At 48.4% G+C, this 13,643-nt stretch overlaps 1 protein-coding gene across 2 annotated transcripts in view; it reads right to left on the bottom strand.

Moving 5' to 3' along the window:
- Positions 1-10,782: 10,782 nt before the first annotated feature.
- The window catches only part of Ubash3a (ubiquitin associated and SH3 domain containing A), a 30,085-nt gene continuing 27,224 nt past the window's right edge, over positions 10,783-13,643 (bottom strand). The window contains exons 12-14 of one of the 2 annotated variants that reach the window (XM_057751636.1): positions 13,147-13,253; positions 12,164-12,273; positions 10,783-11,412 (exon numbers count right to left, since the gene is read on the bottom strand). In XM_057751636.1, coding sequence (XP_057607619.1) covers positions 11,275-11,412; positions 12,164-12,273; positions 13,147-13,253 — 355 coding nt within the window. In that variant the 3' untranslated portion in view covers positions 10,783-11,274. The remainder of the gene's footprint in view (positions 11,413-12,163; positions 12,274-13,146; positions 13,254-13,643) is intronic. The other variant, XM_057751637.1, reaches the window with a different exon arrangement.

The raw sequence follows: 13,643 nt of genomic DNA on the forward strand, positions 1-13,643 counted from the left end.
CCAGGCCCTGTAAGAAGGCCATCTGCGCTCTTTCGCTCTTTCTCCGCCCTCTCCTTGGACTTTCTTCTCCCAGCAGGGTCCCTGCCTCAGGCTGAGCAGGGGCGTTGGTAGTGAGCGCCCCCTTCAGGTTCTTCGGCAACTGCAGTTTACCGCCTCGTTCATGGCCAAGTGACTTAGCGACTCACAGCTGGTGTCTCCCTTCGTTCCCTTGAGCTGCTCCCTTTCCCCACCATTGTTCCTGGGGGCTAAAGCAGAAGCCCCGAAGCCCTGTCCCACACAGTTTCACCTCCTCTTGAGGCAGGGGCGGTCAGTTCCTCCAGAGCTCTCCAGTACTGCCCAGTGCATTTCTTCTCCTTGTCCCCTCAACAGGACGGGGTGCTAGGGAGTGGCAGTATCTGCTGCAAACAACTCATCCATTGTCCCATCTCTCATCTCCTGGAGACACTGCAGCAGACCTTTGAAGCATTTTGGTTTCCATAGGGCTGACTCATCCTTACTGCTATCTGCTCAGGCCTCAGTTAGCAAAATGGAGGATGATTGTGTGTTTCTCTCAATATTTGCGTCACACAGTAAGTCTTAAATCCCAGGAGAGGTCGCTATGTCAGAGTAGTGTACCCCCTAGATCCTCAGGTTCTCAGCCCCTAAAGTCACCCCACCCACTCTCTGTACTCCGCACAATCTCTAACCGGCATGCTGCAGCCGTGACAGCCAGTGCTTTGACCTCCCCAATGGGCAGCCACCAGGAACAGCGGAGGGATGGAGGGATCGAGCGATGGTGACACTGTGGCATGCTGACGTGAAGCTCTTGTGCAGGCTCCCTCTCCATGTGGGAAACTCACCTGGAGAGGAAACACAGATGACTGGAAACCTCCGAATCTGTGATTCAGCAAGTCCGGGGAAACCCGAGTGTGCATTTGTTCAGGTTATCAGGGGTGCAGGGGTTTCTGGGTCATAGGCCACACTGGGTGAGAGGTCACTTTCCATAGGATGCAGTGGTCTAATCCAAAGACTGAGACGGTTCAGAGCGCAGATTCAGGTCCCCACTATGTGGGAAGCCAGCTGCGTGTGTGTGTGTGTGTGTGTCTGTATTGTGTAATTTTTTCCCTTGTGACACTCAGAAGCTGGATGAGGCAATGCAGATGCAGTACTCACAACACTGCATGTACACAGATGTGGAGATTTACTGATACCGTGTGATTCCGTCAAACTCCTCACAATGATCCACAGGGCATCTCTGAGCAAAAGTTTTATCAGAGAGGAATTTTCTACAATTCGGGCTCTTAAGAGTATATAAAAACAGATTACACAAATTGCTGGATTCTATGAACCTTATGAAAAATGCAAGAGGAAATGTTTTTTTTTTTCCATGAGGACCATTTTTATTCAAATTACTACATTCTACTCCCTGGCCCCCACAGACCTGTAACCATAGCATAATGTAAAAAGCATTTAGTCTAACTTCAAAAGTCCCCATAGTCTATCACAGTCTCAACAATGTTTAAGAGTCCCAAAGTCTCTTTTGAGATTCATACCCCTAAAAAATAAAACTCAGATCATATACTCCCAACATATAATAGCGCAGGACACACATTACTATTCCAAGATGGAGAAAAGGGAGATAGTGAGGAAATACTGGACCAAAATAAGACTAAAAGCCAGCTGGGAAAACTCCAAATTCTGCATCTCCATGTCTGATGTCAGAATGCTTTTCAGATCTCCAACTTCTTTCAACCTTGGTGACTGCAACACACTCCTTTCTCTTAGACTGATTCCACTCCCTGTTAGCGCCCTCCTCAGCAGGTATCCAATGACTCTGGGATCTGAGACATTTGTGGTCTCCATGGCAATCCAGGCTTCAACCCTGGGACCTCCATGCAGAGACACCTCTGACATACACCTGGCCTCAGAGGCTTTTCTTAGTCACACAGAGAGATTCCATAGCCCCTTTCTTCTATTCTTGACTGTAAAGCCAGAACTGCATGGCCAAAACTGCCAAGTTCTGCTGCTTGCTGGGGCTAGAGCATGTCCCTCTCTGTAGTGGCATTTCAACTGTATTTTTTCTTTTTCTTTGATTTTATTGAGCTCTACATTTTTCTCTGCTCCCCTCCTGCCTTTCCCCTCCCCTTCAACCCTCTCCCATGGTCCCATGCTCCCAATTTACTCAGGAGATCTTAAGACGAAATGTTTTTTGTAAGTGCAAGAAAGTTCTGGACTTCACAAATTGCAGGGTGCATTAATATCATAAAGCACGCTGTAAATGGTAAGTTCATCACCACGTTAAAACAGCAGCTGAGACCATACAATGTGCGATTATACTCAGGGGTTATACTTATTTGCTTATTCTGTGAGCAGTTATGAATCGGGCTGTCAGCAAAAGGCAGTGTTTGGAGCTGGGGTGGAGGGCAGAAGATACACGGTCAGCATGGGGTATCCTGAGCCTGTGGCTCTGTGTGTGTGTGTGTCACTTTGAGCCTGTGACTCTGTGCGAGTGTGTGTCACCCTGAGCCTGTGGTTCTATATCTCTGTGTGTGTCAATAAGCCCCGAGTAAAGGAAAGAGGGGTAGAAGGATGGGAGAAGAGAGTCGGGGTGGGGACCCAGGTGTTACTGACAAGCCTGGAAAAGGGGATGATTCACCTGGAGCTCATGGAACGGGACAGTCCTGTACTTCTGGTGACATGGCAGAGCCTTGCTCCCGTGTAGGAATCTGTTCTGTGTAGGAATCCTATGTAGGTCCCAAGTGTATCTATCTCCCAGCTGCTCCTCCAAATAGCTCAGAAGCAGGCAGTCATTCAAATACTGTGGCAGTCATGAACACACCCAGGGGGCTCCACCATCGCTGTTGGGCATGGGACCCCGGAATGAACCTCTCTGTGCTTCTCCAAGTGGGAGGCATGGACAATGCTGAATGCTGCCCTCTGCTGGGCCCACAGGGAGATCTGTCCTTCCCTTCAAGTACTCAGTTTCATAGAAGCACTGCAGTAACACCCCCCCATCCCATAATGATATCTCTCAAGAGCCTAGTGGAGGCCTGTCTACACTGTGCTATCTCTAACACACATGTCTACAACGAAGTTGGTCTTAGAAATTATATGCAATGGGTTTAACAATAGCTCCCCCAAACGCAGAACAATCCCAGTATTATTTCAGGTGCATGCCATACCCCACCTCCTTCAGCATCTTGTACTGTAGTGTATCTTTGGGCCTCGAAAGGTGGCCACTAAACTCACAGACATTGACACCGCAGATAAGGGGACCTCAGCATCCTGAAGTATATTTTTATAAACGATAAAGTACATCCGCCTTCCAGGAGTAGTTTGCATGGCAAAATTTATCAATGAAATCATGCCGGCCTGTCGTTCTAACTTTCTGTTAACAGATGTCGGGTGTTTCAATATGCTTTTCCAGAGCTGAGGTAGAACCCATGGCCTTGGGCACGCTGGGAAAGTGCTCTACCCCCAAGCCACTTAACTTAGATTTCCCCTCCCCTCCCCTCTCCTCCCCTTCCCTCCTCTCCCTTCCCCTCTCCTCCCCTCCCCTCCCATTCTTTTCTCTTTCCCCCTCTCTTGCTCCCTCTCTCCCTCCCTCCTTCCCTCCCTCCCTCCCTGTCTTTTTTTGGTGACAGGGACTCACTGTGCAGCCGGGCAGACCTGGAACTCCCCGTGTAGAGCAGCCTGGATTGAGCTGTAGCTGCCCTTTGGCCTCTGCCTCCTAAACTCTGATTGGCAGGTCTATGGCCCGCACCTGCCCTCGTTATTTTCCTCTGTGGATGTGGCTAGCCATGTCCTTAGGGACTGCCTGTCTCAAGTGCAGTGGCCTCAGTGGTGATGCCCCTCCCCTTTCTGATGATCTGGGCTGTCTTTAGCTCTGATTAGTTCGGCTGGGGTCTACGAGCTTTCTTGATCTTTTTGAAGTCCTAACTTTTGTGTTGTTTAGTTTTAATCTTTTTTTTTTTTTTCTGTTTTCTATTGCATTGATATTTGCCCTGGTCTTTGAGAATTCCTTTCTTTTGCTAACATCAAATTACTATATTTTGCTCGTTATTTCTAGTTAGGGTGGTGAGACCAAATATTTTAGGTTTCTTTTCCAATAATTACTTTTAGTGTGGTATTAATTTTTTTTATAATCCTGTTGTAATGACATTCCACAGATTCTGATAGGTTGTATTCCTATTCTTGATCTGTTCGAAATGTCCCTAGATTAAACAAAAAGGTTTATTTAGAGCGTGTGAGTGCAAATGTGTGTGTTCACACCATGGCATGCCTGCAGAGGTCACAGGACAGTGTGTGTGTGTTCACACCATGGCATGACTGCAGAGGCCATAGGACAGCTTGTGGGAGTTGGTTCTCCACTTCTACCAGGTGGGTCCTGCGGATCAAACTCATGTTATTAAACCTGTTGGCAAACACCTCTGATGACTGATCCATTTTACCCACCTCATTTGCCCCTCTGACCCAGGAATTAGTTAGAGGTATGTTATTAGTTTACAAATATGTGGATTTTCTTTTTAAATTTTCTGCTATCATTTCTAATCTAATTCTTTTGTGGACAGGAGATGTATATTATCCCACAATTCAAATGCTTTTGCATTTATTACGATTTGCTTTATAGCCTAGGATGCGGTCATTTTGGCAAATAGGCCAAGTTGTACTTGAAAAGGAAATGAATTATACTGCTGTGTGGTGAGGTTCTCCGCAAGTATTGATTAGGACAAGTTGATTGGTAGTGCTGTCGGGTCTTTTATGTGTTTATTGATTTTCTTTCCTTCTGTTTTTAGTGACTTCTGAGAGATATTAAAACCCATGAAAAATAGCTGCAGATTTTTCTACAGGTGGCTACAGGGTTTAGCGCCTTCTATTGCCTGTTGCGCATTTCTTGAAGACCGTGATGAATGCCCCACTTAGCATTAACTGTCAACTTGGCACAGCCCCGAGTCACCCGACAGGAGTCTTGGCTGAGTAACTGACTTTACTGGGTTGGTCTGTGGGCCTGTCTGGGTGGAGATTGTCTTGATTGCTAGTTGATAAAGAGGTCCCCGCCCATTGTGGCTGGTAGCATTCCAGGCAGGTGCTTCTGGGCTGTATAAGAAAGTCAAGTCATAAGTGGTTTTTAAACTTAAAGCAAAGAAAACCAGCCCACAAATCACAATCCCAGAGAACCTAGACAATAATGAGGACCCTAAGAGAGACATACATGGATCTAATCTTGTCTTTTTCTAGAAAAAGACAAGATCTCCTGAGTAAATTGGGAGCATGGGGACCATGGGAGGGGGTTGAATGGGAAGGGGAGAGGAAGGGAGGGGAATAGAGAAAAATGTATAGCTCAATAAAATCAATAAAAGAAGAAAAAAGAAAAAAAGTCAAATGTGAGCCTGAGATTGAATCAGCAAGCAGTGTGCTTTCCTGCTCCGACTTCCCTAGTGGCGGGCTGTGTGACTTGGTCCAACAAGGAGGAGCTACCAAGTGTTCAGAGTCAAACATCCCAGAGCCAAACCTTCCCTGGTGTGGCAGGTTTCCATACCTGATCACAGAAGAGTGGGAGGGACATGGGCGTGGAGATGTGAGGATCCAAAAATGTTAAGTATCTGTAGTAGAGGGGAGAAAAGTGAACAAAAGAGAGATATAGATAAATATTTCAGAATTCAAAACACCAGGGGGTAGAGTGTTTTCTCACAGCCATGGAAAAGTAACTACCACAAGGAGCAGGTCTTGTTTTATTTGCATTATTGCTGCTGGCAGAACACTGCGGCAGGTTTCTCTTTATGCTCCCCTGCCCCCACTCAGGGTTTGTGGCAATTTCACAACACACAAATCCATTGAGATCTACTGACACCGTTTCCCCGACAGCTCGGATGGCTGTTACTGTTTGTTTGTCAGCAATATTTTAAGGGATATCCACTGTCTTTTAAAACACCTCGCTATCAGACTCTTAATAGAGAACAGTATGGCGTAACTTTGGTGTACGGAGGGCGAACAAAAAATCTGTGTGGCTCACAGTAATGCAGCATTTGCTTTATGGCGGCGGCATGAGAGTGAGCCTGTAGCAGGCTGTGGTGTGCCTGTGCATTAAGGGGACTTGTATCCTAGCCTTTCCTGGGAGGAGAGGAGAGCCTGTCCCTGTAGACCCCCCTTGTCCCAGAGCTAAAGCCTCTGCTTACGGTTGTTGATGTGATACTTCGTGTCACATTGTATCACTTTCGTGTCACATTGTATCACTTTCATGTCACACAGTATCACTTTGAAAAGCGTAGAAGACTAGCTGTTGTTTTTCCTATACTTAAAGTTTGATGCCTTATGTACATGTTTGCGTTCACGTATTCAGCAGGTTTAAAGTACATTTTACTCAGGATGATTTGCTCCTAAGATAACAGCTTATATCAATCACCAAGTCATTCATCCTTTTTTTTTTTTTTTTTTTTCCCAAGACAGGATTCCTCTGTGTAGCCCTGGCTGTCCTGGACCTTGCTCTTGTAGAGCAGGTTGGCCTCGAAGCCACAGAGATCCGCTTGTCTCTGCTGGGAGCATTCATCCTCTTTTGATACTAGTTCCTACTTCTTTTTCCTTCTAACAGTACTGTTATTTACTTATTGATATTATTTAAATTATTTTTAAATTTCCATTTGTGCGTGTGTGTGTGTAGGTATGTGTGTGTGCATGTACATGTGGACTTCAGAGGTGTCTTCGTGAACTGCTGCCTGCCTTTTATTTTGAACCTGGAGCTCACTGATTTTCTAAGGAGGCCAGCAGGTACCTGAGATCCTCTTGTCTCGCAGCATGGGTTCTGGGTGGAACTCAGGCCTTCACGCTTCTGTGGCACATGCTCTCCTGACCGCATCATCTCTCCACCTCTGTAACTCATATATTTTTAATTGGCATGCAAAAGTGGGCTCCATGACAGCATTTTCAAGAATAACCTGTGTTTATTCCACTTCCCCCACTCCTCTCCCCGCACTGCCCCTGCCTCCATTCCCTTCCATTCCCTTTCCTCTCTTTTGACACACAGCCACATCATCCCGTCTCTCTCTTGTGGTCCTGTTCTATGGATATTAGACCTGTTTCTCTTTTCACCATCTAGGACAGGTTTGGCGTAGGCTGTCCCTGTCACCAGCCATTCCAGCAGTGTGACTGAGGCTCGCTGCTCTCAGTTCCCGAGGAGTTAAAAGTATGAAACCAGAGGAAAGCAGGGTCTGTGAAAACTGTTCTTGGTGTCTTCCTCTTTTTGACAACCATTTCTGGATTTTTTTTACCCTTTCCTTTCCTTACCCTGAATTTTTGGCTTCAACAGGATGTAGAAAAATCTATCTTAGTCAATTTTCTTTCTTTCTTTTCTTTTTTTTTTTTTTTTTTTTTTTTGGTTTTTCGAGACAGGGTTTCTCTGTGGCTTTGGAGCTTAGTCAATTTTCTTAACCTCCAGGGGGTACAGCCTTCTCCCTCTGCACAACTGATGCTGCTTGCTGACATTTAGTCACACTAGACTTGAGGCACCTGTCCACGGGGCAGAGAGGCACTGGGTAATCCAACTGCCACATGAACAGCAACAGAGCAGTTTCTGCAGCTAGAGAAGAAGGTTCCATCTCCCAGTTGGCTGATCTCCACTCTGCAACAACCCACTGAGAAGCTTCTGATGTTCGCCCTTTTCACAGACGAGGAAGTGGAACACAGAGTGTCAACAAGTATAGGTGAGGGCCATGTTCTGGGCAGAGCTTTCTGATGTTGACATACCTATTCTTAGGGACAGTGGAAGACCATGTGGTCAGATATAACCACATCCTGTTCTCAGAATAGCCTTTGCTCTAGTCAGTAGCTGGACAGGTTTCCCCGACTCCAGGGTCTGGTCTGTGCTTTCTGTAGTCACTTCCTGGTATTCGCTGTGGCTAGGCTCCTGGATCCTTGTAGATACCAAATCCTGGGATGCACAGGATCTTTATATAGGAAGGGGCTGTCTTTGCACACAGTCAGCACACATCCTTCACACAATACAGATCATTTCTACACTGTTTACGATGCTTAATGCAACACGCACGCCCTGTAGACAGTTCCAGTTGATAGCACTGTTTATTATATACTTCACATAAATGCATAGCCTGCCCAGTGTCCAGTTCCGGCTGGTACAGTTTTGGTGCTCTTGGCAATAATCTTCATGCAGTGCAGTAGTTACTTGTGACTCTCATACAGTGCACATAGACTAGACGGCTTAATCCAAAGGAAATCCAGTACCAGGATGTCACAGTCTGCCTCCTCCTGAGGCCCCTTCCTTGGCTTGCAGAAAGTGTCTCCTACCGTGTTTTCACTGGCTTACCCTTCTGTATGTGTGTCTTAGTCAATGTTCTATTGCTGCGAAGAGACACCATGACCATGGCAACTCTTATTTTAAAAAAAAGCATTTGGTTTGAGCTGGCTTATAGCTTCAGAGGTTTAGTCTATCATCATTACGGCGGGAAGCGAGGTGGTGCACAGGCAGACATTGTAACTGAGTTCTACATCTGGATCTGAAGGCAGCAGGAAGAGAGAAAGCCACTGGGCCTGGCTCAGGCTTCTGAAACCCTAAAATCTACTTCTAGTGTCACATGTCCTCCAACGAGGCCACTCCTAATCCTTCTCAAGTTGTGGCACTCCCTGAAAACTAAGCACACAAACATATGAGCCTATGGGACCCGTTCTTATCAACTGCCACAGTGTGCCTGTGTTTGTAACTTGAGTTCCTTTTCTTAGAAGGACGGTGAGATTGGATTGGGCCCATCCTGATGACCTCATTCACCTCAGATGTCTTTTTCAAGATTCCGTCTCCAGGTCAGCAAATGGTTGAGGAAGTAAAGATGCTTGCTGCTCAAGGTTGGCCACCTGACTTCAATCCCCAGAGTCTACTGGTTTGGATAAGGGTGGCTCCCACAGTTCATCTTTGGATACTTGGTCCACTGTTGGTGAAACTATCTGGGAAGGATTAGGAAGTTGGAGGTGGTATGTCTCTGGGGGGTGGGTTTCAAAATCCTTGTGCGGCTCCCGGTGGGCACACTGTCCACATCATGCTTGTGGATCAAGATGGGAGCTCTCAGCTGTGCCTGCTTTGCTCTGCCATCCTGGACTCTAACTCTCAAAAACTGTAAGTGCAATTAAATGCTTTCTAAATTGCCTTGGGCACAGTGCTTTGTCATAGCAACAGAAATGTAATGAAGACACTGTAAAGGTGGGCAAAGAGACCAAATTCCACAAAGTTGCCTCTGACATCCATATATTCCCTGTAGCCTGGGCATACATGACTCTCTCTATGACTCTCTCTCTCTCTCTCTCTCTCTCTCTCTCTCTCTCTCTCTCTCTCTCTCACACACACACACACACACACAGTCTCCAAATACAGTCTCACACAGCAGCAGGATCAGAACGTCTATGTGACTAATAATCGAGTCAGCCTGCAGCAGCAGTGAGACTCCACAGCTCTTCAGGTGGCCCAGTCCACAAGCTGCTCCCCCAGCCTTTCCCAGGAGTAGGGGAGTGTCTTGAGCCTTTGAGCTGCCCACAGGTAGGGTGAACCCTGCAGAACTGCCTACTGGCTGAACTCGGGAGGAAAGAATGTAGCTATGCCCATGACACATGTCAATAGAAGTCCTATTTTAAAAACTCAAGTTGGCTCTGAAATGAAAAAGTCAAAGAAGGTGGATTGGAAGGCGGGCCACGCAGTGTCCAGGGGAAGGTGTCCTTTGCAGATGTGGCCAGCAGGGGTCAGATGAGCTCAGAAACATCAAGGGCCCCGCCCTGGGAGAAGAAGGAAAAGAGCACCAAGAAATCTCCTTTCTTACTCGCTCCATTTCTTCCTCTCGCATGTCCTCCCTTCCAGATCCTTCCTGCCTTCAGCCATAGCCCAGAGTGCAACAGTGAAAAGCAACCAGAATTTTGCAACAGGGGCTGGTGAAGAAGAAAGACCCATGGGAAAAAAAAAAGTAAGACATTTGTGCATGGGCTTTGGGGACGGGATGGCCTCTGCAGTGTGAGGTCGAAGGACACTACACAGAGAATCCCAATTACCACTGGACCAAGATTTCCCAAGCCAGAGCCACTCAGGAACAGACATCCTCCCTGTGCTGGCAGGGGCAGGGGTCACACTCCTTCCGCTCATACAGCCCCAAGCCCCCCTGCTTGTGGAGAAGAGAGAAGCCAAAAATGACCCACACAAAGTGTGCGTATTGGGCTCAGATCTTTATGTCTAGACCCTGAGCAATAACCACAATGTGCTTGGACGGACAGAGGCTGAGGCAGGTTGGAGAACAGCTTCCAAAGACACGCATGTCCTAATTCTGTGACCTCTGTGGCTAAGGGACATTGAAGGCATGGTTGTCAAGGATCTTGAGACGGCAGAAGATTCTAGGTTACTGAGCACAATTCGTCCTAGGGTCTTTTGTGAGGAGGAGGCAGGAGCTGTGTAACCATGCCTTAGAGCTTCCCTAGATTGATCGATTTGCAATAGAACATTATAAATATAATGGCAGGAAGTACAGATGCCTCTGGATTCTGGAGATGGCTGGGGAGGGGTTCTCTATCTTCCGTGGAGGAACACAGCCCACATTGACCTCCAGAGCCACACACTAGTCCATGTGCATTAGGAATTTTGTGCTGCTACAATCACAGATCACAACCATGCTGGCAGCAATGTGTCTGTCCCAGCAGGAGCTGATACACACATGCTGGTGCTGGCAGCTGTCCTGGTTTTGATCTGGTGGGCCGTTTCTTTTCTTTGCTTTCTTTCTTTCTTTTTTTTTCTTTTTTTTTTTTTTCAAGACAGGGTCTCTCTGTAGCTTTGGAGCCTGTCCTGGAACTAGCTCTTGTAGGCCAGGCTGGCCTCGAACTCTAGGCCGTTTCTTTTATTGACTACCGTTCCTCTTTCAACTGGTGTGGCCCTGGCTAAGGAGTGATGGCCACAGAAGGAAGGAGGGCTCCTAAGAGCATACAAAATAGAAGGTGGCATCTTCGAGTGTGGGGGTGGGGAGTCTTTAGTTCCTGGAAGGAAGGCGGTTCCTCTGTTCTCTTCAGCCCAGCACGCATGTTGCAATGTGGTGTGCTAATCCAGACCTCCACTCTGACTTCCAAAGTCAGGCTGGCAGGGCAGCAGATCCACAGCTGGCAGTAACCAAGGCATGAGCCATGGCAAAACCCCCGAGTATCAAGTGTATTTTGTGCTTCTCCAAGTCGCGGCAGTCGAGGGGCTAGGATGCCTCTGTAATCATAATCACAGCCCTCATGCCTTGGCTTGGCGCAGTCACCTCTTGCTGACTAGCTGGGGTTGGCTCAGTTGCTGGAGATCCAGTTCTTCCAGTTAAAGGCCGAGTTGGCCCCGTGGGTCAGTGTCTTCACAGGCGGGTTCACCAGCTCCCATTTTCCTTCCTCTTTGTCTTCTTCACAGAAACACATCCCCAGAGATGGGATCTGGAAGAGGGTTAAAATGTTTATCGTGTTCTGTTACATGTCAATCAACATCAGGGTGCTTCTTAAGCCCACTGATAATGCTTCTACGTCATGGAGGGGACCAGATGGTTTCAGGCTGTCAGGACGCCATGGAACCAATGCCAGCCTCTATCATGTTACTTCATCTGGGGATGATTGGCCCTCCCAATAATGGGACCAAGGTGAGATTGGTCATAACTTGGAGTAGGGCTGCTAAGCATTCTGGGAGCCATGGGTCAGTCCTCTTTTCCTACAGAATTACCAGGTCCACAAGCCTAAGAGGGCAGGGACCCTGCCAGCTAGCTACAAAGTACCTTATTCCTGCCTCGCTGCAGGCTCAGGACTGAGGTTTCAGACCACAGAATAGAGAACAAAGTGATGCCTTCATCTGTAAATGGATCTGGCCCGGGGATCCTTGTGTTGTAGGCTTTCCTGTCCACATGCCTTACCTGCCCCACCTCACCCACTTTTTAGTGTCTAAGAATTCTTAGGTCAGCCAAGATTTGCAAAAATCCCAAGATGGCTGGAGAAATCTGAGACTGCCATGCAGTGACAGAATGACGGGCCCGTCCCACGGCTCCTGCAGACGTGCCCTCCATGGGAGCAGGTGGGCACATTCGCATGGTGCTGCCAGTCCTGGTTCAGTTGGATGCTTGTTTTCTTTCTATAGAGAGTGTTACAACCCTGTGCATGCTTTACTCGGCAGTAAAGGAGGCATAAGAGGCACACATACCTTTCTTACCAGCTGGGCAAAATCTCCACATTCTCTGGGCGGGAGCCTGAGGAGTGGCCTAGTGCAAGAGTCGAGCGCTGAGCTGTGGCTCACGATGAGGGTGACGCCCACTGTAGACAAGACACCCCAAAGTCAGAGCAGGCACAGAGAGCGCTTTACAAGACAGAGGGCTCCTCAGAGTCTTGCAGGTCCAGCTACCGTGCCTGTGTGAGGTGGTGGACTGGGAAGCAGTGTGGGTGGGAAGACTCAGACATTTGTCCGTGATTTGGAGTGCCCCGCCTCCCACCTGGGGCCTGGGGATAGGGTGCAGTGCCTGGGTGCCAGCTTCAGAGATGGCATAAAGGGGGTCTGAGCCACTCTCCTCTTGTGGCTGGCTGCCTAGGTCCTGTCAACCACAGGAGGGGTGTGTGATGGCTGCCACCCAGACCAATCCAATCTCTTTAGCTGGCTTATCACTGGGAGCCTGAGACGGTGCCTGCAATAGATAAGGATTTGCAGTGTCCATGGGCTCAGGAGCCTCCTCAGGTGACATGATGGGTTCCAGACAGCTGGAGAGTGGTGTGGGACCCAGCCCCTCTGTGTGTCTTTGTGCTGGACAAGGTGAACCTGGGAGAGCCGGGACCATGGCTGGTAGTTAGGGCAGGTGAACTGTGACTTAGCCTCATTTTTCTTAGGCATCGGCTTCTCCATCTTTCTGTCCTTCTGGGTTTCTGTTGTCCCCTTCAAATTAATCTAGTCTTTGGACATGGATAGTCACTGAAGATCCTGATGTCCTTTAGGGCCCATCAGTGCTCAGCACCAGAGCGTGCAGGCCCAAGTAACAAGGGGTATGTGTGCTGCATCTACTCCCTGCCATGGCGGAGAGGAGATATTATCCTGGCCAGAACTTGGGGGTGGGATGGGGACATTAACAGCTCAGAATCAGCCAATCCCATCCCAGAGAACCCCGAGGGTGTTCCTCCTCAAACCAGTGGGACACTCACCATCCTGGGGGCACGTGCTGATGATCTGTCCCATGCTCACGGTGCACCTTTCCACATACTGGTCATAGCTCTCAGCTGGCATGAGGGAGCAGCGGGGGAAGGCAGGCCTGAAAGGAGGATGCAGAGAGATATGGCTGCTGCCCTAGAGCCTTCTGGTGACCAAGTGTGTGTGTGCTGGAGTGGCTAAGAGGGACCACGATCCTCCAGATGGCCTGCCAGGCAGGGCTCATGAGTGCATGGCCAGCAGGGGCTCCTGGGTGTGCTCCGTACCAGCAGAGGACTGTGCTACCCCCAGCATGGATGCTCACTGAGCAACAGGAAAACTGTACCTCCTAGTCTGCCCAGAAAAGGACAAAGGCATTCCCCTTCACTGGGACCCCTTTCTGGATGAGGTCCATCTGTGTCCATCCTTACAGGGCCAGTTTTAGCAGGAGCACCCCATCTCCCACATATGGTCAGGTTCCCCAGCCTCCATCGCCTCCAGGTGATGTGTGTAG

The sequence above is a fragment of the Chionomys nivalis genome, chromosome 19, assembly GCF_950005125.1.
Source record: "Chionomys nivalis chromosome 19, mChiNiv1.1, whole genome shotgun sequence".
NCBI classification, from domain to species: Eukaryota; Metazoa; Chordata; class Mammalia; order Rodentia; family Cricetidae; genus Chionomys; species Chionomys nivalis.